At 37.6% G+C, this 27,526-nt stretch overlaps 1 protein-coding gene across 2 annotated transcripts in view; it reads right to left on the bottom strand.

Annotated features, from left to right (window-relative positions):
- Nucleotides 1-4,323: 4,323 nt before the first annotated feature.
- MSH3 (mutS homolog 3) overlaps nt 4,324-27,526 on the bottom strand; it is a 117,697-nt gene continuing 94,494 nt past the window's right edge. For both annotated transcript variants that reach the window (XM_050913414.1, XM_050913415.1), the window contains exons 21-24: nt 11,094-11,280; nt 10,763-10,892; nt 7,977-8,151; nt 4,324-4,784 (exon numbers count right to left, since the gene is read on the bottom strand). In XM_050913414.1, the coding sequence (XP_050769371.1) occupies nt 4,676-4,784; nt 7,977-8,151; nt 10,763-10,892; nt 11,094-11,280 (601 nt within the window). In that variant the 3' untranslated portion in view covers nt 4,324-4,675. The remainder of the gene's footprint in view (nt 4,785-7,976; nt 8,152-10,762; nt 10,893-11,093; nt 11,281-27,526) is intronic.

Genomic DNA, 27,526 nt, shown 5'->3' on the forward strand with positions numbered 1-27,526 from the left:
CAATTAAAAGGTGACGAGAACCATCCACTCCATTCATATGCTCTAAAATCTGAAAGGGGGAAAAGAGACAGGCAGTTCAGACTTACTTTTCATATTGCTGTCCAAGACTTGCGGTACTGGTGCCAGGATTCTGGAGGAGATTGCAATGGCCACCCAGGGCGAGACCTGGGGGGGGAGGCCCTCCAATAGGCATTCTGAAGTGTGATCCAGATTCTGGAACAAAGTCCTACTTCTCTCAGTGCAATGCAATCTACCAAACCTTTATTTCCCTATGAAACGTGCTTTTATATCAGTACTACTAAGAAGTTAAAATAATTGAATTAAATTCTCACTAAATTTTACATATAGTGGAAATATTTGGATAATTTACTTTCCAATAGATTTCAATAAATACACATTACTTTTATTGCAGTGAACACACTTATTGCAATACCTGACTCAGCTGACATTTCAGTGATCTTTAAATTAATTTATACATGTTGTAAACTTATGTGGTAGGTAAATTCAAGTCATTTCTATAAATACTTCTGGAAAACTTTGCAATACAAAGAAAAATCCTCTTGAGAATTACTTCAGTGAAAGATGTTGCATGCCAGTGAGAAAGGTAATTGCTACTGGTAATGTATTTTACTTTGCGTATTCTGTAATAATGTTCTTATATAACCAAATACAAAAAGGCAGTGACAGTGTATCCAGCCCTCTCTCTCCTTCTCTTCCATCAAAATGGTCTACCAGTTTTTGTTGCTAACCTGTGGCACTGTCATTTCTAAAGGCAATACATTCAAGATGATGCAGAAAGGCATTAAAATTTTTATGTTAAGAGAGAACAATGAAAAAAGCTTAAGAAAATGATAAATACAATCTTTAAAAAAAATGGATAAAAGCCATAAAGTGCAAAAATCTTTCAAGGACGCTGTACCTTTACGCGTAGCACAAAGCTGTATTTTTCACATCAATATTAAATTTTAACGATGTCAGTAACATGCTGGCACAGGCAGTAGGAGCCAATGCTCTATGCAGGTTTCAAAAAATATTAATATTTAGACAAAGAGATTTAGACATTCCTTTCTTGAAGGCAAACTCAAGACTAGCATGGATTCCCACTACAACCAAGGACCATCTAAGTATGGGTCACTCTTCTTTAACCTTACAGCCATCAGTATGCAGGATCAAACTTGCTGACTCAGAACACAGACAAAATTTTATTACTCTGGTTTAAAAATAGGGCACATCTCCAAGATCATACAACTACCAAAACTGTACTTCAAATTGCCTTTAAGATGAAGCTTAGTGTGCTGGAATTTAAAAGAAAAGAAGGAAAAAAAAAAAAAAAAAAAAAAGGAAAACACAAGAGCAGCTTCTCATGTTTCTCTCTTAGGAGGACTCCTGCTATGACAGACACAAAAGTCCCAACTTACCACAGCAAAAGAAGTGAAAAAACCCTACAAAATTAATGCCTTTCCCTGTTTTCCGGCAAGTCTTTGTTTCTTTACATCCCTCTTGTACTCTATGCTACCGAAGGCCAAGGAATGTCTGTCTGGTTGCCTGTCTAGACTATGCCTAACCTCACGCTCCACAAATGTACCCAAGTGAGCTCTGAACTTGTCACATCCCAAAGTGATCGCCCTCACATGATGCTCACTCTGCTAACAAGCGTGGCTGCTCCACATCAGCAGAACAAGGTCTAGATAAATCTGCACTGTACGGTGCGGTTCATTACGAATGTATCCTAAAACCAGCAGTAAACACATCTAATAATAGTATACATCTCCTTATAGTGCATTCTCAAATGGTCGTAACTTTTTACATATCTCCTAGGAATTATAATAATCAGCAGTGAATAAAACAGTAGCTTTAATAATTAGCTCGCATATCTAGAAAAAACCTTATCGGGACAGCAAGATAACCTCCGTTGTTGAACTGAGCAGGGCTGAAATCAAAAGTTATTTCCAACATGATCACAGACATTAAGAGGAAAGCTTGCTGTAATTGCTTTGTACTTGATAGTATGAGCAGGCCAGTAATACCACGTCCATTTCCCCATTCTTAATTGTATTTCTTCATTTTTTTCAGACTGCATCCAGGTGTTTTTTTTCTTGTCAGAGCATAGTCTGAATGCTCCCTTGAGGGCAAAGAGAGTCTTACTAAAAGCACCTTTAGCACGTACAAGAACTTAGTAATGGCTCATTTATTCTCTTTGAAGACTATGGTCAGAGGTCTTTAGATCCAATGCACTGCATCTGTGTGCATTAATAATGGAGTATTACCTTCATTGTGCTTCACAATGTGTGGCATAGATAAACACACATGTGTAACCACACTTTGAAAGACTAGTTTTCTTCTTCAACTCTTCCAGTTTAGACCAATACACTGCACACTCTGGAAGGAGGTGCTCATATTGATTGCTGCTATTTGAGTAGTAGACAAACTGTTTAAAATGTAGATGCTTCGTCATCTGAAGAACCTGGAAAAAAGTCTTTAGTGAAGGTTAGCAATTGTTTATGACAGGTAAAAAAATTACACCCTTTTCTGCAGAAAGTCCTCTATATTGGAAAGGCTAATTCAATCACCTGCAATGACGTTATTTCATATTCATCTGGCATGCATTATTTTGCAAATAAATCCCTCATTTTACTGAAAAATTAGAATCAGCTGTCTCAAAGATTACAAAACCTCATTTTATTCTCTTCCTTACAGCAAAATCAAAATGACATTTTATTTCACTTCTTTCCACTTGTACGTGGGTTGACCCTGGCTGGATGCCAGGTGCCCACCAAAGCCGCTCTGTCACTCCCCCTCCTCAGCTGGACAGGGGAGAGAAAATAAAACGAAAGGCTCATGGGTCGACATAAGGACAGGGAGATCACCCACCAATTACCGTCACAGGCAAAACAGACTTGACTTGGGGAAAAATCAATTTATTACCAGTCAAATCAGAGCAGGGTAATGAGAAATAAAACCACATCTTAAAACACCCTCCCCCCACCCCTCCCTTCTTCCCAGGCTTAACTTTACTCCTGAATTCTCTACCTCCTCCCCCACAGCGGCGCAGGGGGACGGGAATGGGGGTTTGGGTCAGTTCATCACACGCTGTCTCTGCCGCTCCTTCCTCCTCAGGGGGAGGACTCCTCACACTCTGCCCCTGCTCCAGCGTGGGTCCCCCACGGGGTCACAACCTCCTTCGGGCATCCCCCTGCTCCGGCGTGGGGTCCTCCACGGGCTGCGGGTGGAGATCTGCTCCACCGTGGACCTCCATGGGCTGCCGGGGGACAGCCTGCCTCACCATGGTCTTCCCCACGGGCTGCAGGGGAATCTCTGCTCCGGCGCCTGGAGCACCTCCTCCCCCTCCTTCTTCCCTGACCTTGGTGTCTGCAGAGTTGTTCCTCTCACATCTTCTCACTCCGCTCTCCCAGCTGCTGTTCCGCAGCAGTTTTTTTTCCCCCCTTCTTAAATCTGTCACCCCAGCGGCACTACCACCAATGCTGATGGGCTCGGCCTTGGCCAGCGGCGGGTCTGTCTTGGAGCCGGCTGGCATTGGCTCCGTTGGACATAGGGGAAGCTTCTAGCAGCTTCTCACAGAAGCCACCCTGTAGCCCACCCCGCTACCAAAACCTTGCCACGCAAACCCAATACACCCCTTAATATTTTTTTTTAAATACAATGAACTATTTGCCAAGGTTTAAGTATGTCAAGATCATTGTCCATTTTCATACCAAGGTATTTCACCTGGTTATATTTATAAAGGAAAACCAATTTGGATATCACATTCCCATTTGAAATTTGGACGTGATAACTGCAAATAAAAAAATTAAAAAGCATTTCTGTTTTTTCCAGCTTTACTCTGCATTTGACAGAGCACTGGGGATGCCAGTTGCATAGTTTGAATTGCCTCTTTCACCTCATCTGACAATACTCCAACATTATTTAGTCTTTCTCCAGACCGTGCCAGAGAGGGCCAAGATCAGGAGGAAAGGTAAAGCTGAAAAAGAAGCAGGCACGCATGAGAATGAAGAAGAGGGAAAACAAAACACAGTCAATGCATGTTTTGTGCTGCTGCTTTGAAAACTACTAGTTGCACCATCAATCTCATCAATAGAAACAAAACTCTCCTAATCCAGCCACATAACACACACTTTCTTAAATTCACTGTGCACATAAAATTTAGGGGGTGCTCTACAAAACCAGTGAATTTTAAATGCATTAATAGTAGAAAAAAAAAGTCTCTTTACAGTATTCATTCTTACCAATCGCACAGCACTATAGCATAGTCAAGACTCAGCAACATTTTCCCAATGCAGAGGAATATTTCTTTAGAAACTGAAGTACAATAAAGTTAAAAGACATTATTTTATTTATAAAAGATTTACCTAATAATTTACCAACATAATTTTTCATGTTTTCTAAACGTATTAGAAACTAAATCCAATGTCAGTAGACATTTCGCAGTTAAGGAAAAGGGTGGTAAATACTTCAGGGAAGGAATGTGGAGTGAGAAAATTACACACAATCAGGAAGTGGATGTTGGGCATCATATCACAATGCAGCATCTCTTATCTCTCAAAAGGCAGAAAAGTCAACTTAATGCACCTAGAACTACACCCTGATAGAATCTATTAGTCTCCAGACCTATATTTTGCATCTCCAGTATTTTCCATCCTTAAGCATGATTTGAGGATTAAAAACTGTCTTTTCTTTCATCTTCAGGTTCACACATACTTTTCCATTTTTGTAGTTCCTGAGAATTATTTATCTTCCATACTTCAGCAAAGGACTTCAGCTTTTTTCTGGGGGGGGCAAAAAAAATTCAATCAAAATATGGACACATTTTTAAATTAAGCACACCAAACCTTGAAAGCTCTACAGTCATCTGCAAAATTTATACACAGTCAAAAATAGCAGTTTGCATAGCTCAAAATGCTATGTGATCTTTAAATGATCAGTTAACATTTCCCAATATTTGTATTCCAGCTCTAGGACAGTGAACAATTTAATTTTATAACTAACTTACAGTACCAGAAGCATTGACAAGGTGAAATAAAACACTGAGCAAGAGTAAACCATTAAAGGAAATAAATAGTATTGTAGTTTGCGCTGTTTAATTTTCACCATTCAGTTCCTACAAATTTGCACTTGTAGAATCATAAAGAGATAACTCATTTCCAAAATAAATGAGTACACACATCCTTCCTATTTTCTTTTTAATATTTTTGATTTAAGAAGGACTCGTAAGACCTGCGACAAATAAGAACAAGACATTTAAAATGGGCTAACACACATTCCTGATGACAAAGATGTCAAGACTAGATGGAATTACCCAGTCGATTTTCTTAAATAATACGAAAGTGATTTAAAAAAATAAGACAAGGCAGCTGGCCTGTGGGTATTGTGACAGCACAAGTATACTGCTACGAACAGGTCTGAGTTTGATTCCCAAGATCATGATATTTTTATTTCCTACCACAGATATACCATATCCATTTTTAAATTTGTTAATGTCTCTTGGGGTGAAGGTATAGAAGAATACATTGACATTTAGATCACATCATGGCAGTAAGTGAAAATAAATAGGAATATACAAAAGAAAATATTTCTATAATGACCTACATAGGAGAAGCTGTAAAAATTAAGAATTATGTAATACAATACTTTAAGCACTGTGAAATCATCAGACACATTTGATATTTTTTTATTTTTCACTGACTTGAACTCCAGGTTTATGCAGATGCATGAAGTTCCCTCCAAAGTGTATGCAAGAGGTCTACAATGAAGGAATAACCTGGTACAAGTCAAACCTGATGAATCAGCAACTGCTGTGTGGTGGATGTCCCTTGTCCCTGACTCCCTAGGTAGCACCATCTCTCATTAAAGGGGGAGGCAAAAGTGTCAAACTTTAGATGGTGTAGGCTGGTCTGGCAGGCAGGGCTGCAGTCTCAACGTTACCTTTACTCTACCAACTGCTGCCAGAACCAAGGGCCTCCTCCTCCTCTTGCTCCCACTCTTTCCTTCTTCAGGTAGTAATGCCTGTTCACATGTAACATCAGGAAATTGAACTTGCATGGTATCAACTGGAGAAAGAATAACTTTTCAGCTGGATCAGATCCCTGACCTGGCCTGTTTCATGGTCATGCAAAAAGCAGCCCTGGCACCACAGAGAAAAGGGCAGGGAGCACCCCTTCCAGCAGCAGCGTGCAGGCTGGTCCTCCCAGATACGTGCGCTCCTGTAGCTCAGGTGGCAGCAGTCGAGAGTGAAGTGTAGGGTGCGGGGGCTTCCAGCCTTCGTGGTAAGTCGGGATAAAGGACTCATCACAGCTTTAGATTATTTATTCTTTTTCACTTTAAGAATACAAGCGAATTACATACTGAAAGCTAAAATACAGATGGTAGCTTACATATTCAAAAGCTGATAAATGGGACACAATTAAGTCCCAAAATTAAGATTGCCCAGTGAACCCTCACTCTACCCCTCTATAGGCACTGTAAATCACTCTTCTAACTACATCATTGCATGCTATTTTTACTGCTCATAGCTTTTGTATGCAATTAACTCTCTTTTTAGCAATGGAGACATGCTAGAACTCTATTTATGCCCTGTCCAAGTAATATGCTAGCATAATTTTCATAGAACAAAGGAAGATAAACCAAAGGGACATATTAAACTATTTCACATCTTAATTTTATTACACAGTAACTCTGGCCTTCCAGCTCATACTCTCACCTTCCTGAACAACAATTTTTTCTTGATTTTAGAACCCTATGTATCGTATAACAACAGAGTTAAGATATTGCTAGTAATTTGTTGTTTTACTTTTGTCAATTATGGATTATTATTTCCAATTAACATTATTAACATATATATTTCCAATATATTTCCATATTTCCAATTAACATATATATATCCCACCACATTATTTTCCCCATAAACTGTCATGCATCTTCAATAGAATGTTTTTATTTTGCTTTCTTAAAAAGGGATAAAAACTGATGTTAAGCGCTAAGCACTGTTAAGTTTCAAAATAACTGCTAGCACCTACAAATAATTAGTACTTAAAATTTTCTCATATGAAATTATTCTGTCAGGATTAGTTACGGCCATCAGACAACAAAGATCTTGATTTATTATATTCCTAAAGGGGATATTTCAATTTTGCTGCCACTGAAAATAATAACAACAACAAAAAAAAATCAGTGGAAATGAATATGAATACTAGCACATATTTGTATCTAAACTGTGTACATAATGTTACAGGTTTTATAAGGATGATGCTATTTGATACACATGGGATTTTTCACAACTAGTCTAATATATAAGGTTCATGTGCCCCTAAATGAAAATTGGTTATCAGAAAAATAATAAAATCCCCAGACATTCAGTAAAATTTTGTGTGTTTGGGGGGTAAAATATATTATAAATATTTATTTTTAAGTTAAACCAGAAGAAGACTATCCACATTCCCTTCTACACTATAGTATGCAAACACAATTTCAAGTTCCAAAGTGAATATACTTTCTAAATTAAATCTATTAATATTTTCAGTCACTGGTGAGAACACAAATAGGTATTAGAAGATAGTTATATTTAAAATTCGTCTTCCTGAAAACAGTGAAGATACATACCTGAAAAAATAAGTTTGCTAGTATTTGCCATAAGAAAATAAAAACCTGTTTATTCCTAATGTTAGCTCAATGTGCATTTCGTCTTTTCCAATCTTGTTTCAGAGGGCAGCAATTAACCTCTGACATAATAGCTAACTGTAAAATCTAAAGCTTTGATTGAAATGGATAGCACAATTTCCTAAATATTTTTTTCAAAGTTTTGTTTCACTGTCTCTTCCCTGAAGGGCAGGAGGATATCTGAAGTAGCTCTTACTGTTCTTTTTAATGCACATTGTGTGAAATGCTCTTCAAGTCATAGCTGAAGTTTCGGGGGGGGGGGGGGGGGGGGGGGGAGGGGGGACAGAAATCACAATTGTTCTGACCTTTTCATATTCACTATTCCCTCCAACTCCTTTGATTTGTGAGCTGCCATCTTCAAGATTTCTTCAGGAATATCTGCCAGTTTGGCAACATTTAGCCCATAACTCCTTGCAGAGACTCCTTTAGTTATTTGATAAAGAAAAGTGATAAATTCAGGATTCTCTTCATCTTCAGATCCTAAAAAAATAAAACCAAAACAAAAAATTCATCTATAATGTTAATAAAATGTAGTAGACCAAAGACCAAAATGGCAGACTGTGGTCTCATTATCATTCATGCTTCCCTGTGTGATTTATTCCATTGAAGAAATAGGAAAGAACAATGTTTCCTTGAGACCACAAATTTTACCTACCCATTGTGAGACTGAAAAGACTCTTTACTATAATTTCACCTGGTGTCTTATTAAGCAGACTTGTGTGTGTGCGTATAAAACTTAGAATCTTTGTATGTCAAATTGATTAGCTATGCTGTAACTGGGGTATTGCATCTCACGTTTGCTGAGCAATGACAGAATAAAGGAAGTGTCAGTAATGCCGCAATTAAGAAGTCCGTAACTACAGCACAACAAAACGTTTGCTGCCTGCCAGGAACCTAGGAGCCATAGAAAATGCTTAGGAAAAACCAAAGGTTAGGATGGTGGATATTCCACTAGTGATTCCTTCTATTCCATGATAATAAGATGGAAACATAAGAGCCATCATTATAAATCTGACAACTGCTTCCTCTTCCTCTTTAGACATCCTTGTTGCATCTCTGCATAATTCAGGCCTTGTGTAGAGAGCAGAAAAACTATGGGGTCATTCGCTGCCATTCATTCTTCTGTCTTAAAAATGCAGGTTTTTGGAAAAAATTGAGATTTCCATAAATGCTGACGACTCAAGCTGATTTGATCTGAGTGACCCAAGCCAAAGATTGGAAAAAAAACATACCATAAAACTCACTTTAAATAAAACAATTAGAATGTTAAGACATAAGGAGCTAAAGATACAGGCAGAATAAGAAACATAGATGTGTTGTTGCTTGCAGGCTTGGTACTACACCTATCGTGCTTTCTGTAGCAAAACAGTTGACTACATATGGCCTGAAGGTTCAGGTCAAGTAACATTGAAAGTAGAAATGCTGAAGTAGCACACTGAAACACAAATTATAGGATTTCATGGACACAATAGTTAAGGAATAGTAAGTATTGAATGTTGATAACATCTCAATTGCCTGAGAGTATCAGAGATCAACAGTTCAATTAATGAACTCTGTGAGAAAAGGACAACCTGATGCTCAAGAGAGTGATGCTCTTAACTGGGAAGATCAGTGTGGCCAGATAACGCTCACCCAAACACAACATTACTTTGAACTACCTGTGCTCAAAGTTAACACATACTTCAGGGATCCCTGCTTCTAATATTAAACAGAATACAAAAGCCAAAGTCTCCCTCTAGACAAACCCTAAATTTTTAAACTAACTCTCCAAAAAACATTTTAAAAGCGATAGATTATATATTCAAACACATTATTTAGTGGCAAATACTAAAGTGCCCTGTCCCAATTAGTTTACAATGTAAGCAGATAATACAATATTAAGAATTAATTAGGGGGAAGGTTAATTGCAAATACCATGCCAATTCTTAAAAAACTTCTAGGACTGATTCAGGGAACAGGCCATTACCAGGCAAAGTGGGAAAACCAGAATAAAAGCAGAATTGTCAAGCACCTGATTAAACCTGATACATCAAGGAAAAAAATCAACGCAGTTTGTATGGAGGGAAATCCTACATCACAAATCTATTTTAAGTTTGGAAGCCATGTGAGTAAGAGAGACCCAGTGGATAAACCCTGTGTGGATATTCAAAAGGCTTTTGACAAGAGTCCTGCATCAAATGCTCTTCTGAAAACTAAGCAGCCATAATCTAAAAGGAAGGCCTTTGCATTTGTAAATAATTCGTTAAAAGACAGAAAACAGACAGTAACAGTCAGTTCTCACCATGAAGGGTGATCATCACTGCAGTTAGACAGAGCTGCTCAACATACCCATTATCAAACAAGAAAAAGAGCTAAGCAGTAAACCGACAAACTTTACTGAAAATACTAACTAATTCAGAGCAATAGTGACAAGAAGAAGAAATGCTGTAACTCTTCCGCTTGGTAAGACCAGAACTGAATGGGATTATGATAAGCAATCTACAAAATTACACATGGTAGAGAAAGGATGAACAGAGATTATTCCTCTGCCTCTTCTAATTCAAGAACTGGGACCATCAAGTGAAGTTACGTGTTGTTTCAAAAGGTGATTCTTCACACAACGCAGTGTTAAATTTTGGAGCTCCTTGACACAGTAGGATGAAGATGCTAAACGTACACAAGGATACTCAGGGAAACTAGACAACCTCGTTGAAATGAAATCCATTGAAGATACTAAAAACCAGAAAACACACCTAGCTCTTGAAGCCCCCTAAATAGCAAATGTTTGCAGACAGTGAGATCTTTTAGAGAAAGAGTTGCCATATGTTTGATCCCTAATCCCTCCTCCCTAATCCTTTGTATTTGGCTACTGTGAAAAGCTGGATAACTGGGCTGGGGGAATCTTTCATCTGACCTAGCTCAGTCATCTTTATATTAAATATTAAAGAGAAATGGTTGTTCAGTTTTCAAGCCCCCCAAAACGTGTGTATAGCCTGATACTCTAGTGATTTTCGATGTATCACTTTCATGTTGAGGTTTAAATTACCGTAATGATTTTACAATTTCTGCCTATACCTATACTGCCAGAATCTCAGATGGATTTATACTGTACCTTTTTGTTCAGCACTTTCCTCTTCATTCACCAAGAAAGCCATGTGGTAATTACCAACTTTTTGTGGATAGACCTTCTCTAGCTCACAAACTGAGGGATAGTGAGTGACAAACAGTGTCAGTGACTCCACCTACAACAATGAAATAGACACATAACAAAGATTGGCTTTAAATTTGTTTTAAACACAGCAACATATCCTTTATCCATATCCCTTTGCTCTGAGTTTAGACATGCTACATTTCTACAAGGAAATACACACCATGTCAAAGTCAGCCTACCACAGTACAGGCTGAAAAAGCATTCACAAGCATGTGTCAGATTGAACACTCACATCTCTAATAAAATGTTCAAGTGTAGCATAAGCAATAGCAATTCCATCGTGTGTGCTAGTTCCTCTTCCCAATTCATCCAAAATTACTAGTGATCTTGAAGTTGCTTTTCTTATTATCTCAGCAGTATCTGTCAGTTCTTCCATAAAGGTACTTCGGCCTTTGTAAATGTTGTCTGCCGCACCCATTCTGCATTGGGATACAAACCAGAACAATTTATTAAGTTCAAGTAAATGCCAGATAACGCTGAAAAAAAAAAATCATGATAATGAAACCATTTTGTTATAAATCTCTTGTTGCTGCTCCAAGCAGAGCAGAAAAGCCAGGCAGAACATTCACCCTCCAGAACAAGCTACTGCTTAGGAAAAAAAGCAACAACAGTACATCGCACAGATGTGAGAGTACTCTACAAGACTGAAAAGTCCAGAGGGAACTACTCATGTACCATTAAACAAGGGCTTACATGCATTCCCCAACACAATAGGGTATACTGACCCTATGGGCATCTGGGGGAGGTTAGGCTGTAGGGACAGCAGAGAATTCTTCTGGGCCATCAGTAATCTAAGTCCCAACATAAATCCATAGACAGAAATCTCAGCATCCCATGTCAACTACAGGAATCAGGAGGAAAAAGAGGAGGTAGACAAGGGGCTATTTCTTAGCATGCAATTCTTCCACCTTGACAAACAGTACAAGGCAGCCTGCTCTTCCCTTAAAAGGGACCCTGGGAATTCAGACCAGTCAGCTCACAAGAAGGATTCCAGCAAAGGTAGCCACGAAAATGAATTTTACTTTTTTGGCTTTAACCATCTAATTTGTACGTTTTTTAAATGCTAACACCACCTAAAAGTATTATATACTAGCATTTCCACGTAGAGATAGAGTGGACACTCATGTGACCAGGTATTTGTGCATCCAGATACAGCAGTTAATTGTTATTTTGTTACTGCCCGAAGGAACTATTTCCCCTAAGTACACAGGTAGACAATCTTACTAGCATGGTTAAACATGATTTTAAGAGAAAGATTTCTCTCCTCATCCTTTTACACAACTGTCTTTGAACTTATCGGCCTCCATGCAGGTGAGCTTCTCTGCTCCACACACATATACGCGCGTGCGTGCGCACACACACACACACACACGCACACAAATTCCTTCATGTTTCATAAAATCTTTTAGTGGTGTTTCGGATTCATGCAACCTTTAATCCTCAAATTCTATCTCAAATTGTGAAATCGCACTTTTTGTCTCAGAAATCTGTTGGTAATTCACCCTGTTTTTCTCTTCTTCTGCAGCTTTCCCTACCTATTCAATTAATATGCTTTCTACCTGGAAGAAAGAACATTTCCTTTTTCCATACATGCTTTTCAATTATGTTAATCACATACCCTATCTCAGAAGTGATATTGTAATCACTAGCAAGCCACTGATTAGGGCTGTAAAAATGGATTTGTTCATTCTCATCAGCCAATAACATAGTTACATACAAACCACATTGATTTAAGGAAAACTGACTCATGGGCTCAGCATATCACAGTTTCAAATATAACAGCTGGCCACAACAGTATTTAAAGCCAATCAAAACCTTTAAAGAGAATCCCAATATAGCTTTTTTTCCCTCAGTCTTTTGCTGCATCCCTCTCTAGTATAATTGCTTCTGTTGCCTACAGAAGCACTAGCAAGATACTCATCATTTTATGAGGATCTTATGATTGTCAAGAGTAATTGACTACTAGCAGGTTGGAACCAGTGCAACTATGATTTCTATATATTCTCTGGTTCCTGCCCTGGAAATTTGGTATGGTGACATGCATAACTTCACAATGCACAAATCTTCAATTATAAATGAACTGATTTTGGTTGGAGATGGGCATTATGATACAATGAGCAAACTGAGTGTTTTTATTTCATTGAGTATGTGCTTACATACACACACAGTAGCTATACTCCCACATACTCCAGAAGAAAGGTGATTTTGCACATAAGCTAATTAAACTTTACATGAATTTCACTGAATTAAATATATAATTCAGCGTATTGAGACATTGTGAAATTAACATTTTATTAAGCCACTTATTACTGTAATCCTTTTAAATGCTGGTTTAAGAACTATGAACATATTACTGAATTTCTCACAGTGCCCCCAACACCCTCTGGCCTCTTTCCTAGTTTGGTTCAGCCATCATGTACTACTGTAAAATCAAACAATCCTCCTTTATTGCGATATTGCACAGATCTACAGTGAACAATATAACTTAGATCTATTTTTAACACTATTAACTACAAATAAGTTCACCAGAACAACAAATACTTTTTATGTCCAAACAATCTCTGGCTCCATAACGGGCAACTTCAACCTTAGTTTCTGACCCTAGGATTATTAGTATTATTATTTCATCATTTTTATTTGGCTTTTCATTACAGAGACAGCATCTAACAGGCTGTCTGTTCTGCACCTATGATGATTACACTGAGAGTCCTCAGTTCTATTTTTCTCTTGGATTGCATCATTTCCATAGAGCCCTCAAAATCATTTAGTCATTTTGTATCTAATTTGCATTCACAAAAATAATTTTCAGAACTTCCTCACTAAATGCTCAAGATACAAACAGAAATGAGTATTATCTTTCTCTTGTTGTTAACAACAGCTGCAAAAGAAGCCTTTCTTTTCAGCATCTTAAAACATTCAAATCCGACTCAGGCTTATCTACAGATTAAAAAAACGCTGTGTATTCTTAAATGACATAAAAACTCTTAAATGTCATCCTTTGAAAATGGTTAAAATTGTTCTTTCTGCCTCTGTCCTTGACACTAGAATAATCATACTTGTTTTTTAAACTTCGGTGGTAAGCAATATTACCCCAGAAACAAGAAAGAATAACTATTTTAACGTGGATGACTGCATTTATAAAACTAGCAGTTAATATGCAGCAAGGCATTGCTCCCTAACAATATGCTATATTATTCCTGATACAATAAAGTTTTTGAGTCAAAACACCTACTGCTTAAACAATTCTTTAAGTTTAAAACATCCATAATAAATCCCACTAAACTTCTACAAGATTCACTTGCTCTGAATTTACATTTTAATGTAGCTTACCTCCTAAATGTTTTTATACATCAAAACATTAAACTTTTTCCTATAATATTCTGCCCATGAGGAGCATGCAGACATCCAATGTGAAGAGTGCCTCTTTAGTGCTGGCAAGAGATCCATCACTCCTCAGCAAATGCAATTTGGCTGGAAACCACTTGTTATAATGTCTCTTTGACAGTGCACCAAATTTCATAAAATTAAAAGCTCTTCATCTTACAGTGTTCCTACACATTTATTATGTAAAGAAAAAAAAAAAAAGAGGAGACATCTTCTCTTTTCAGTGCTAGGTTTCAAGTGGTAAAGATTCATGTCTGTAGCCTCAGAAAAAACAACAGGGAGGCAATGTTTTCATACATTAATTTTTGGAGGATAAGTTAGATGATATGCAGCAGTAGCTAGCTTTATGTAAACCAGCTAGCACTATATGCTTAACCTGTATGTGACCCCTTAGAGAAGAAGATACAGACTTCCTTATTCTGCAGTAGCAGCATCCAAATGGCTGTTTTTTTAACCTGCTCTCCTGAGTCAATACATGCACACAGTACTGACCTTTTCCAATGCAAGTGCTCATCATCCTGGGAAGGTATCCTATGATATTTTGTCCTATGAGGCTCTATAAATGTTGGAAATTTTTTTAATGATACAAGCTATGATACCACTCAGAAACCACTAAATGAAATAGCATAACTTTTTTCCTTGCATCTCAAGAATTTTTATGTAGTCAGTATCCATTTAAACTTGCTCTCAACATGCACGAACTAATATTAATAAACTGTGTGGCCCTGAAAGTTACCTTGAAGTCTGGTGCTTTCAAGCTTTTATCAGCTAGACACATCTGAGGGCTTTGACAGCCATCCATGAAAAATCTGTATGAAAGGAGGAAATTTAAATTGAGGCCACTGAGCCCTTCTTGGAGCTCCTACTCTCAGCATCCTGTTATGACTGCTCTCAAAAAACCAAAGTGTCCTGGAGAAGGGGATAGACTTGCAGACTTGATGACTAACAGTGGCATAAGAACAACAGAATAACCCAAGACATTGTTTTGGAGTGGAGCAGAGAGGTCCCCAGAGAACTGCAGCTGCCCTATGCTAGCAGTCCAGGGGTGAAAGTCACAAGTAGGTTAAAACAGAAATTGTCCCAGTATGACAGAAGGCAGTGAAAAAAAAACAAATTTCCCAAGCAGAAGAATGAATCTGAAATCCAGAAGCTTCTAGTTAAGGCTTTTTCCGTGCTACCTTTCAGAAGAAGTTATCCAACATGCTGTTAGTTGGTTTGGTTATAAAATTAAGAGTACTGTGTGGACCTCAGGTATTTTATTATTCTTTTATGTTAGTGTGAATCCCTCACACTGCCTGTGAAAATGACCAAGCAGCCCAAGCTCCCAGTGGTAACAAAAAGCCACTACATAGCACCAAATGAATCCTAGAAAACAAGACTGCAAAACCATTCCTTAAAGCCTTATTTTCATACAGTTGTCAGTATCCCAATGCTATTTATTAACTCCTAGTTTATAAAATACCTAATGCTGGAAAAAAACTTAAATGAAATTTAAGATTTTTCACCTTTATTTCAGAAACATGCACTTGACTTTAAAAGTTCATCTAAAATATTGGAGAAATGAATCCTAGTGCCTGTTACAGAAGAATAAATCTAATAGTATAGAGTCTCTACACACTCCCTTTGCAGTTTTCAAGAGAAGGCATTCAGGTTTCCAGATATGGTTTGTCTTCCCATAGATCAGAATTGAAGCCAGACTTCATCTCAGAATGTACTCACAGTCAAATTATTTATTCATCAAGAACAATTAACATTAAAAGAAAATTACTCTTTTCTCTGAGAATATCTTAAATGTAAGATGTAGAATACCGCTCTCTCAACATCAACAACAAAGACATTCCTTCTGTGACTCAAAGAGAACACTGAGAAAAAACTCAATAAATTCATCATGTGACTTTACAATTCCACTCGCTCCCTCTCACACAAAACCCTTCAAAATGTCATTTCAAAGATCACTGTATTTGAACTGGAGTTATTTAATTAAAATAACTAGTTTACAGAAAGAAAGGATTAGATGGGCTCTTGCCTTATAGTTTATCCCTCTTCTTGCATGGGACCGTTCTCTACAACATGTTTTTGATCAACATAGTTAATATTTTTTTAAAAGATCTCATAACAACCGTTTTGTATTTTTTTATTTTTTTGCAGAAAACACTCTTCCCAGCTGAAGTTTCATGTGGTGTCTGCAGAAAACAAATGGTCGCAAAAGTGCGAGTATTAACTGAAGATGATGTTTATGAGAACAGAAAAACTTTATATTGATCCTGACATGAATGGAAGAACACAAGCACAATTTCATTTCAACACTTAGGGAAATCTTCTCCCATTGAACCGCATTATTGACTGTCTATTAGGCACCTAGCAAACAACACTTACTGAGACTTCACAGGTTAAAAATCAAAAGTAGTTTGCAAATTGGTCTGCCAAGAAAATTAAAACAGGCATCCTAAATGGAGGACTGGCAGGCTGACTACTGCATGTCCTCTCCTACTGTGGTCCCAAGAATCCCAACACCTTTAACCAGAACAATCATTCAGTTTTTCCCACAAAAGCTATTTGAAACCCTGTGTATTTTAGAAATGCTCAGATTGCTAATAAGAATTTCACAGTGGTTACTATAAAAGTAGCCCAACTTGGATATTGGAACTTCTGGCTACTTTCCGCATACAATGAAAATTTATCAAGTAATTCTTTAGAAGATAGCATCTGCAAATTTATAACAGTTCACTGGCAAGAAACTAATGCTTCACACTCCCCCACAGAGTACTGGTAAATCATTTACTTCATTTCCATCAAGCTCTTACTGATTCAAACCAAAAACTGACAATAAGAAAAATAATTTACAGAAACCGCAATTACAGAATTTTAAAAAATAACTCTTATCCTAAGTATGACAGAAAGCATTGTTATCAGGATAGTTATTATTTTTGCATTATTCATAGGCAACTTCTAAGAAGTAAATGTGTGCAAAGTTACATAGATGACACTGATAGGAAATCAGAACATGCTCATGATACTAACCTATTTACAGTCAACATCCACACACATGCTCAACCGTTTCTACAACTACTTATTTGCAAATTTTAAATGAAGAAATACCGATGGTATGTTACCCAATTTAGAAGAACAGTTGTTGAAAAGCCTGACATAATGCATTACACATTTAATGTAAAATACATTTTAATTTTGTAAATTATTGTAGACATATGACATTCTCAGTCACTAAGAAATCAATGAAACTAGTAAAACCTAAAACCACTAGAGATACATACCTTGCATTATGCTCAAAAGAAAACCAAGTCCAAAGCGATTTTAATACTCAGTTTCATAGTGGTTTTTACACCACCCCCCCCCCCCTTTTCTCTGTCACTAGGTAATTGAAATAGCCAGAACAAGTAATCACTTAAATCCTCACTACCTTATAGACCTGGCCAACAGAGGCATGCTGCACCCATAAGCACCCCAGTATATGAAAAGAAATGTATCTAACAGGATTAGCTTTCAAGATGTGAACTGCATTGATTTTTTGCTGAAAGCCAGAGGAAAGAAAAACATCCACGGATTGCAGTGAACATTCAATATTTGAAATGCTTCACCTTGACTGACAGAACAGGTAGGACTGAGTTCAGGAGACGAAATACTGATCTAGTCAAAACAGTCACCGAGTGACAAGAAGTTACCAATATCCTCTCATTCCTAATGCTTTATAAGGAATAATTATAAGGAATAATTTATAAGGAATGCTTTAAACAGAAATTCAGTCGTTCTTCCAAAAGCTTATGTTACATTACCTAGTGAAGAACACCTGAGAAAGTTCTTTTCTGAAATTCAGTAACGATACCCGCAATAATATGAGAACTCCTTAAAAATACTTGTTATGTCACCTAGGGCAAACACATCAGTCACTGTTAAAATAATCCAGCAGATTTCTGGTTAATTCTAAAGTTTTCCATTATATTTTAAAACTGGACTTGCTTGAGTTTAAGTTCCACTTTCTCCATCCCACGTTACTCACAACCCTACAGCAGCTGGCTGTCAGGGCACGAGGGCTGAGCTCTTGGAGGAGTGGGGTGTCCAGTAGCAGAACAAGGACACAATAGCAATAGCTTAAATTCTGCACTTAAACATGCAAAGGATTTTACACCTAATGTATCAACAGATTGCTTTCCACAGGTCCATCAGCTTTTACGTTTATTCAAATACAGAACTAAGCATTTCTTTTTCTTGCCCTCAGTGAGAAAGCTATGATTTGTTCCTGTACAGAGGTACCAAACTGAGGTTTCTATTGCAGCTTCTCCTCCTGGCAGACCGAGAGATCGGCCAGCGCAGGCAGGGCATACCAGAAGGCCAATACTAAATGGAGAAGTTTATGAAGGCTCCATTAAGCAACTGAAACTCCAAACACATGCTTTTACCCTGATTTCTCTGCAGGAAACCATTAACACTGTATAAAAGTTATTGATGGCCAAGAGAAAGAACAGAGTAAGAGTATAATCATTTTGCTGAAGGATAAGTGTAGATATTCAAATTACGGTGTTTATTTGCAAGCCATCAATATTAGCCTGAAGAAGCTGAAAAAATTAAGACAAAGAAGAATCCAACCCTAAAATATGCACAGGTTTACACTTAGTACTCTCGGATTCCAGCGACGGAACTCAAGGTAATTAAGTTAATGTGCATATGTAGCTGAAGGATTGAGGCCAAGGGGGATTAAAAAGCAGAAACTATAGCAACAGACTAGGGACAATAGCTGAAGCATTCAACACAAGTGAACTTTTCCCCTTTAAACCTGTGGACGCTACAGAAAATCAAATTCAAACTGTGACTAGGTTAAATCATAGCATGGAAGAGTTCTAGAAAGGTGAATACCACCACTCAATGTAAGAGTTCCAACTTCACTGTAAAATAGCTGGTCGGCTTCACAGGCAAATTTTCTTCCTCTCCCCTCCCCTATGCCATTATGGGGAAAGCCTTTCAATCCCTTTCAGGAACACTGCAATATGCAGCAGAAATTGTTTTATAAATCTCACTGTATATATAAATAACTGTCTTTTATTGACTTAAATTAATTTTCAAGCCTGATTTAAACCCCTGCAAACAAAACAGTTGTTCGTATTTACCGATTTTATCAAATTCCATGTATGTAAACCAGAGACTGTTTTGTTAGATATTCTATTATTACATGTATCAGATACAAACCTAACACTGCAGACGCATGTTACTATGAAATAAACAAAGACATGAAACTAATTTAGCTACAAATATATGCATAGCATAGCTTAATTTATTTCTACAGAGCTACAGAACACTGTCAGAAATAGTTACAGTTCAAATGTACTTTGATATGTCCAAGACAACTCTTCTAGAAAAACAGAACAAAATAATTTTCAATTTAACAACACTAACTACAATTTTTACTTATTCTCTTCTTTTTCAAAAAGAAGATCTCCATGTGATAAAAAATAGGTGCAATGAATTTAATACACCACCCTTTTTTTCCCCTGAAAGCTGGGAATAATTTACCCCAGAGGCGTAATTATATGGCTGTAAGCATAAATGAAAGGCTTAAGCAATTTTTGTTATTCTAGCAATAAACACAAATACAATTAAGCAAGAACAAAATGAAAGAAATTACTGTGCCATAAAGAACTAACATTCTGAAAATTACTTTGGGGTTCTTGACAACTATCAAGTTCTGTTTGTCTGACTGTCATTGTTGCCTTCCAGAGCAATATAAACAATACTTGTTTAGCATATCAGTATATAAAATTCTCATGTGGACTTGCCAGTCACTTGGGATTACTTTGTATGAATGGTTCCCTACTTTTCTGCACAATACATAAATTAATGTATATGGCAAAATCAGTAAGCATTACTACATATATATATCTATAGAATAAACAAAGATGTGAAAAAGTACCTTTGTTTTTAAATTTTCTGACTCTTATCTTTCAGAGTCTAACTGCACAGGCAAATTGAGAGAATCTAGGTTTTTTTCAAAGGAAAATCTGTATGACTTAAATTTAAACATTTATTTTCAGGTGTAAATAACTAAAAAAAAAAAAAAAACCAACTGTAACAAGGTATCAACCAAAGTTCTGGCCAAAACCAGGTAATGTGCAGACAAGTTGCTCTGCTGAGATAAACTCCTCCACAGTTTCTATTCAGCACTCAATCTCCTGGCAATTTCTGTATTACACAGGATGCCTGCAGACTGCTAAACACTGCTGTCACCTCAAGACTAGAATTTCATAGCCTAGATTTTTATGACAAAGGTATGAAGAAGCTGGACAGCTGAATCTTCATACCAGCTTTTGTGATTTAACTGATATTTCTACAATAGACAGGAAGACTAATCTTCATAATCCTACCTACCCTGTAAGCCTCAAAGAAATCAATAAAACTTAATAAAGCAATAAATGAAAGCAAGGAATTTTTTAGTTTGGTAACTGGTCTTCTGAGTTAAGAACAACAAATTCGCATGTGATATAAAAATGAGGGGCTATATGCTATTCTGGCAAAATACATAAAGGACAACAACTTATTATTGCTAAGTATGTGAATGCACAAAACCTATGCCAGTCCAGCCCAATGATCTGAATAATTTTGGAGGTTGTGGCCAGCAAAAGAATTCCGAAAAAGGCATAGAAACCCTCAAATGGTAATGATGCAGTAACTTCAGGGAAAGATTTTTCAGTAGATTAACAAAAAAAGTCATGATTATGTAACCTCTCATGTATAATTCCAAGTAGTATATTTTGTTTAAAATCTATTACAAAACAAAATCAATCTAGACCCCCTCAAGGGGTGAAAAGCAATACTATCACACTCCACTCATAGAATAAAGGACTAACAATAAGATAGGACAGGCCCATTTAAGACATAAAAGCAATGCAAGTTTTTCCTGCACACTAGTAACCATTTTGAAATGTCATCAGCTTGCTGCCCCTCAGCAACAAAGGTTAAATACACAGAGTAGCTTTGGATGGAGGATGTCCACTTCTTTATTGGGTTTAGTGAAATCACTATGTAGGAAGAGACTTTTAATGAAGAAAGTTTCTAAATCATTTTCAAGCAAGTGAGTTCCTGGGCAGTCTCTTTGCAAATACAGCTTATCCGTGAACCGAGCAATGCTTAAGTAGCAAAGAATATAACAAGCTGCAGTCTGGTCGTAAACTGCTCTCATTTTCAACCTTGGTTTGCCTGTTGCTGTGCAAATAGCACCATTTCTGCAGTGAAGCTCTGAAATAATGGAGCTTGTTACTTATTTATTATTTTAAATACAAAAATTCCCGCCCCCCCGCTCCTGTGCAGCTCCCTTCTACTGATGAATTGCTAAAACTGGAATGAAATCAAGTGCAACATTATTTGCCTAGTTACAAAAAGCTGGGAAGTTTTTTGCCACCAGCAGTTAGATCAATGGAACATTCATTTCCTTTAATATTTACAAACACTATTCTGTTTTTATTCTTAAGCGATTTACCTCAGATTTCAATTTATTGTGAAAAGCACTTGGAAAACATCTTCCACCCAATTTCCATTCCGATAGAAACACTCTCTTTTTCCTGCTTCACATACCACTCCATCCTGTGCCTTCTGATTTTCTCAAGATTTCTTACAAAATATACTCTTAAAAAGCCTTGGAACATTTTAATATGTTGAAGTAAATCATGCAATTTTAAATATCTTTCAAATTTTAATGATGGTGACATTCCAATGAAGCAAAGAAAAAAATAGATATAAACATCCAAAATTGATTGCCCAAATGTTTGCAGATGTTAACACAATATTTGATGTCCATCATGATTTTTAACCATACTAAAATTTGTAATGATGCCATGAATATGTACATTTTATCCAGTTAAAAAAAAAAGTTTGTCTAGAGAGAAAATAGTGAGGTTTGTCTACTAGTTTCTTTCAGCTCCACACACTCTTGACAAAACAGTAATGTAAGTTTGTCAAGTTGTCAGAATTAAATAGCTGTTAAAGTATTTAGGGAGGTAACATCCATAATATATCTATTGTAAGACCCAACCTTTTTGAAAGTCAATTGCACCATTTAGAGATCAGACAAACAGACATTCTGAATAAAACATACAGAAGAAAGCATTATGGCATGTTTGATGCACAGCCTTTAAAGAAGTGTGGATTAATAAAGGCTGAGTTCTCTTAGGTTTTTTAGTTTACTTTGAAGAAATCCTTCAACCGTAAACTGCCCTCTAAGCTTTAACAGCAGTTCTTTCCAGATACCATCTCCTATCTTCTAGACCATGCCAAAACAAGGTGAGCATTAGGGACCTTAAAATAACTTCAGGTGTTCCTAAAGGTCCCTTGTACCAAATGTAAGAATTTGCTACACGTAGTCACAGTTCTGCCTTTGTAATGTACACTTGGAGGTGGAATAAACTTGTACTCCTCCTACACGGGAGAGCAATATGCCAGTCAGAAGATGACTCCAGTTTGTTTTTTCACCTTGGCAGAGGAATAGCCATGCTCTGCTGTGCACAGTAAGAGGACTTGACAGAAAGACCATATTATGTACACTCTCCTGAGTCCTCTGCATCTGAAGTTTGTGCTCTTCAGCTCGTGATCATGCCATTGACAATACATGAGATCTTTCTGGCACAAGGAAAACAAAAAACCAAAAAAAAGTAGTCTACAGCAATGGGAAAAGACCTCTCACACACCCCCTTCAGAAACAGAGATACCTGTAGTCCTTGCAGGTGTCACGGGAAACAGGCCAAGGGCTCCATGCATCCTGCATTCTTGCACAAGCCTACAGAGGCGCAGCCACAAACTTTCCTCTGTTTTCTGGCCCATAAATTCTCTTTTAGGTGACAATCAAGGCAGAGAAATAACATGGGTGAGAGAATCCATGATGGCTGTAGTAACTCACACAAGAAATGTCAGTTTGGGATATGTAAATGCCCTTTCCTCTTCTATCTTCGTGGACCCAATTGCATGTGACTGACATGGGTCTTTCTGCTCACAGGATGATGGAAATGACGAGTGCCAGTCACATCAGTCAAGCAGGCATTCAAATACTGCTTTTTTCGATATAACATCAAGCTCTCTCCCATGTGAGCGTGCAATGCTCACAAACTGAAGTGGAATGGGCCACATCTCAGCTCTTTCAGATTTCAGGATCAGTTGAAGATACTACCTGAGCAGTAGCAGAGCAAGCGTTGACAGGCAGTAAGGGAAGTACAGCCACCAGCTGGCAGAACAGCACGACGCATTGAGTTACCCACTTAGAGGGACTCTGTGATGAAATGTCTTGGCCTTTAAAGCAGCTTCCTACTGACAAAAAGAGACTTAATCTCATCAGTGTTACCATGTTACACCAGGCATAGGTATAAATAATGCCATTTCTTCTTTAGACTGGAAGGCATAATATAAGTTGACTGGCTGACTTGTGCAAAGGTTTGAAAACATGCATGGTCACTTTGTCCAAAGAACTGAGAAGACAGAAGGAGCTTGCTTTCCTTGCACCTATTCTGCTTCTAAGAAGAGAAAGAAGGATTATCTGGCGGGCACTATTGGGGTGCCTCTAAGACAGAGTGCCCCTCTGTCACAAGAAAGTAGTCTCAACTGGGATAAAAAAGCCAGGCTGGAGTGATGTGCCCGTCTGGGACTGACTGGTGGTACCTTGCTCACTGACACTCCTATGGCAAACTGTGTAATGTGTGCACCTGGGATGCCTTTTCAAGGGTAGATACAGCCTGTTCATAGATGTTTTGCTAGACTCTAGAAAGACTGGGCAGGTGAGGGGGTGAGTAGAGTCCCCTGAACTGTGTCACCACATGCAACAGCTGTGAGGACATAGCTGACACTCACATGGGTAGGTCCTCAAATGCAATTTTCAATAGCAGGAGGTGATCTTCAGTTGGCAAGTCTCTCAGTAGCACTGTTGTCCCTTACAGTGATCAGAATTCCTTCCCTTTACTGAACCCACTGATCAACTCAGAATCGCCAGTCCTTGGCAAGGTACGTGGCTGGAACTGGATCTTGGCTGCTGGACTTGAAATAAAATGACCCAACTAAGGCCAGTGGCGAGGGGGATAAAACTCCCTCATTATTTCAGTGTTGGATGAGGCCGACAGTTCTCAACCAATGTAGAAAACTTCCTTTCCTTTCCTCTGCCTCCTCCCTCTCCTTATAGACCCAAAGATCACAAAGGCTGAAAGCAGTTTCCTGTATATGAAGGGCAATGAGGTCTCTGCGCTGGAGTCTGAATACTGCCTTCAAAGACACCTTCAAGAAGCACAGCCTGAACCTGATGCTCTCTTTCGGTTTCCACATCTGGGAATGCAAGCAGACCACATGCATGCCAGGGACACCTGCAAGTACCTCAGCAGGACACAGCTTCTGCTGAATCACTGAGAAGCATCAGGTCACTGTATGATGGCAACAGCTTAAAGTCAGAGGGCCTAATTTATACGGGTCTGCAACTTTGTCATGTCAAACAGACATGTAAGCATCAGCTGCCTGAAGATTTCTGCACTCTAGTTTTAGTTGAATGAGCAACTATTACACATGTTCAAAATCATTATACAAGGAAGACAGACAGACAAGAAAATACCAACATAGCTATGTAACTTGAACCCTGGAACAGACAGATTCAGGATTCCACTTGTGGCCATGTCAATCTGAAAGACCCTGTATACAGACATGTAATACAAGCTAGAAGAACAAAACCGTCCCTCCCTAGCCAAGGTGAGCAACCACCATCTGTTTTCACAACAGGTGGTTTCAGATATACAGTGGAATTTGAACTGAGTATCTCCTAACTACAGACTCAGCAATGAGGAGTGCCCTGCATGTTAAAAATACATTTAAATCGTCTGTTACAAGGATAAAATGTAGGACAGTTATGTACACCTAAATACAGATTATGTGATGCACAGAGACTATACCAAGACAATTGCCTTGAAGTGCAGACAACTTTATGTCTTACATAAAGCAAAAGAATTAAACTGCTGCTTACCTAGGCAACCTACTACTACCACCTGTTAACCTGTATTGCCAACCTCCTCCACCCCTGTGTTTTCTTAATAAACCTTCTTAGACAATTCAAACTGTATTTCTTTGCCATCATGAGGATTAAAGACATGCTGAGAATCTGTAAACAGCAAGATAACTCTTTAGAGAGAGACAAAGTGCATGAGAGGATAATCTACATGCATCTTACTGATGCTTCTATTTATTCCTTTAACCTTTAAGCATGCGGCACATAACCTGCAAGAGGCAGTTTTCAAATGCAATTGAAGCACAGTGCATCATATTAGTTTAGACAACTGAAGCTGCACCTTTAATAGTATGCCCAATTTGGCTGATGGTATAAAACCCCACTGGAAGATGTATGTCACCATAGTGTGACTGTGCATAGTTAACATCTGATCACTGAAATAAGTGAAACAGCTTTTATTTCAACACAAGAAGAGAAAGTCAGGCAAGTAACTGCTCTAGGAAGGAAATTCTTCTTTGTCGCTTTACCATCACCTAGAGTTGGTAGGAGTTGGTCTCCTTCACAGCATTCTTTCTAATGGTAGCTTGTGATTTCAATAAATTGATTCTTAAAATCTTGAATACAAGGCATTCGGTAATTTGAACTATTAATTAGCTTGTTTATTTGAACATATTTTACCTTCAAATTGTTATAACATTCTCTTTCTCAGTTTTGAAAATTGACCCTCATGAAGAGCTACTAGTGACCTACAGAAGCAGGCTGAAGTTTTCTAGCTGTAAGAAATTATATCAATAATTGATTGTAAGTGGGACCTCCTTAAAGGTCAGCTTTCTTCAGCAGCTAAACATTATCTCTTCTGAACGCATGATTAGGTCAACAGAATTTCTTTCATTAGTTCCTCCATATGTGCATGTCCACACTTGCTTTGTCTTTCTACACAAACACACAGAGAAACATTATATTAATTTAAATGTCTGAATAACTATATTAGAAGAACTAACACAAATTGAAGGTTAATTTAAAGCAAAAATTGAACCCATTTACTGCAAGGAGAAACTTGGATAGGAATTTTCAAACATCAGAGAATTAAATACTCAAATCTCATTAAAAGTCAATATACATTGGGCACTGACCTTTCCAAAACTCTTCTGAAAAAGTCTTAAATATAATGGCACTGATTAAGTTAAATTCTTTAAGCAAAGGTTGCATGAAAACATTATCACTTATTGGAGAAGGAAAAAAAAAAAATTGAAAAAAATCAACCAGCAAAACTTCCTCAAAATACCGTGTACTCCCTCCATATTACATAGATATCCCTTAAATAACGGGCATAGCATACAGTCTGAAAAGTAGTAACTTTCTTGTACAAAAATGGTTAACACATTATGCTGGGTTTCACGTACATTGACTTATGAAAAAAAAATGTAAGCATGGAATTTCAAGTGAGAAATTTATACAAACACTGTAATAATACAATATAGAAATCTATTCTAAAAATAGCTTTAAATAAAAAACACAGAAATATGGAGAATGATTTAGTGTCTTTTTAGTCTGATGTTATGAAGCTGGAGCCACCTAACAATAAAGTAAACTTTTTATGTTTCACAACCCCTAGTATCCCCTTCCCAGGATTAGGACAAAGCATAGCAATGGAAATAGCAAGGTTGTTTTTACACATAAGAAATTGGGAGATTTGGGAGAGTCCATAGGAGCACTCAGAGAATTCCTTAAGAAGTGAATAACACAAGCAGGGTACTGTAGGAAATTACTCTTCCCCCCGCCCAAGTTTTCAATTTACGGACTTTTAACAGCATGTCATCTGGGCTTAAGGGCACTATGCAGTGGAAGATTCTCTCCCTTTCCCCCTCTTTAGGATGAAATTATCAATGCTGCTCTGAAATGTTCAGACTAGCCTTAGCACTGTATGTGTCTATACACCCAGTAATGAAGATGAATCATTCCTATTTTCACTGTACCTGTAAGCAATACAATTCCCTTTGCATCTTTAAAAATGTTTAATATAATGCAGTATTTAAAGTCAATTTAGAGAAGCTATAATACATAAATACTAAATATATCCAAAGGAATAACCATAGTAGCAACCTTTCAATTTCCATGGAAACCCTACTTAGAACACAAGATACAAATCCTAGACGAGTGTTAATCTCTTAAACCTATATAAATTCACACTTCAAAGATGCAGTCTACAAACAAAAAAAGAGACTGAGGTATAAAGCACCATTATTCAAAAAAATTTAGCAAGCAGCAGAACTGTTGGTGCTCCTGATGCACAGAACTCCTCATAGAGTCAG

The sequence above is a fragment of the Gymnogyps californianus genome, chromosome Z (genome assembly GCF_018139145.2).
Source record: "Gymnogyps californianus isolate 813 chromosome Z, ASM1813914v2, whole genome shotgun sequence".
Classification (NCBI taxonomy): domain Eukaryota; kingdom Metazoa; phylum Chordata; class Aves; order Accipitriformes; family Cathartidae; genus Gymnogyps; species Gymnogyps californianus.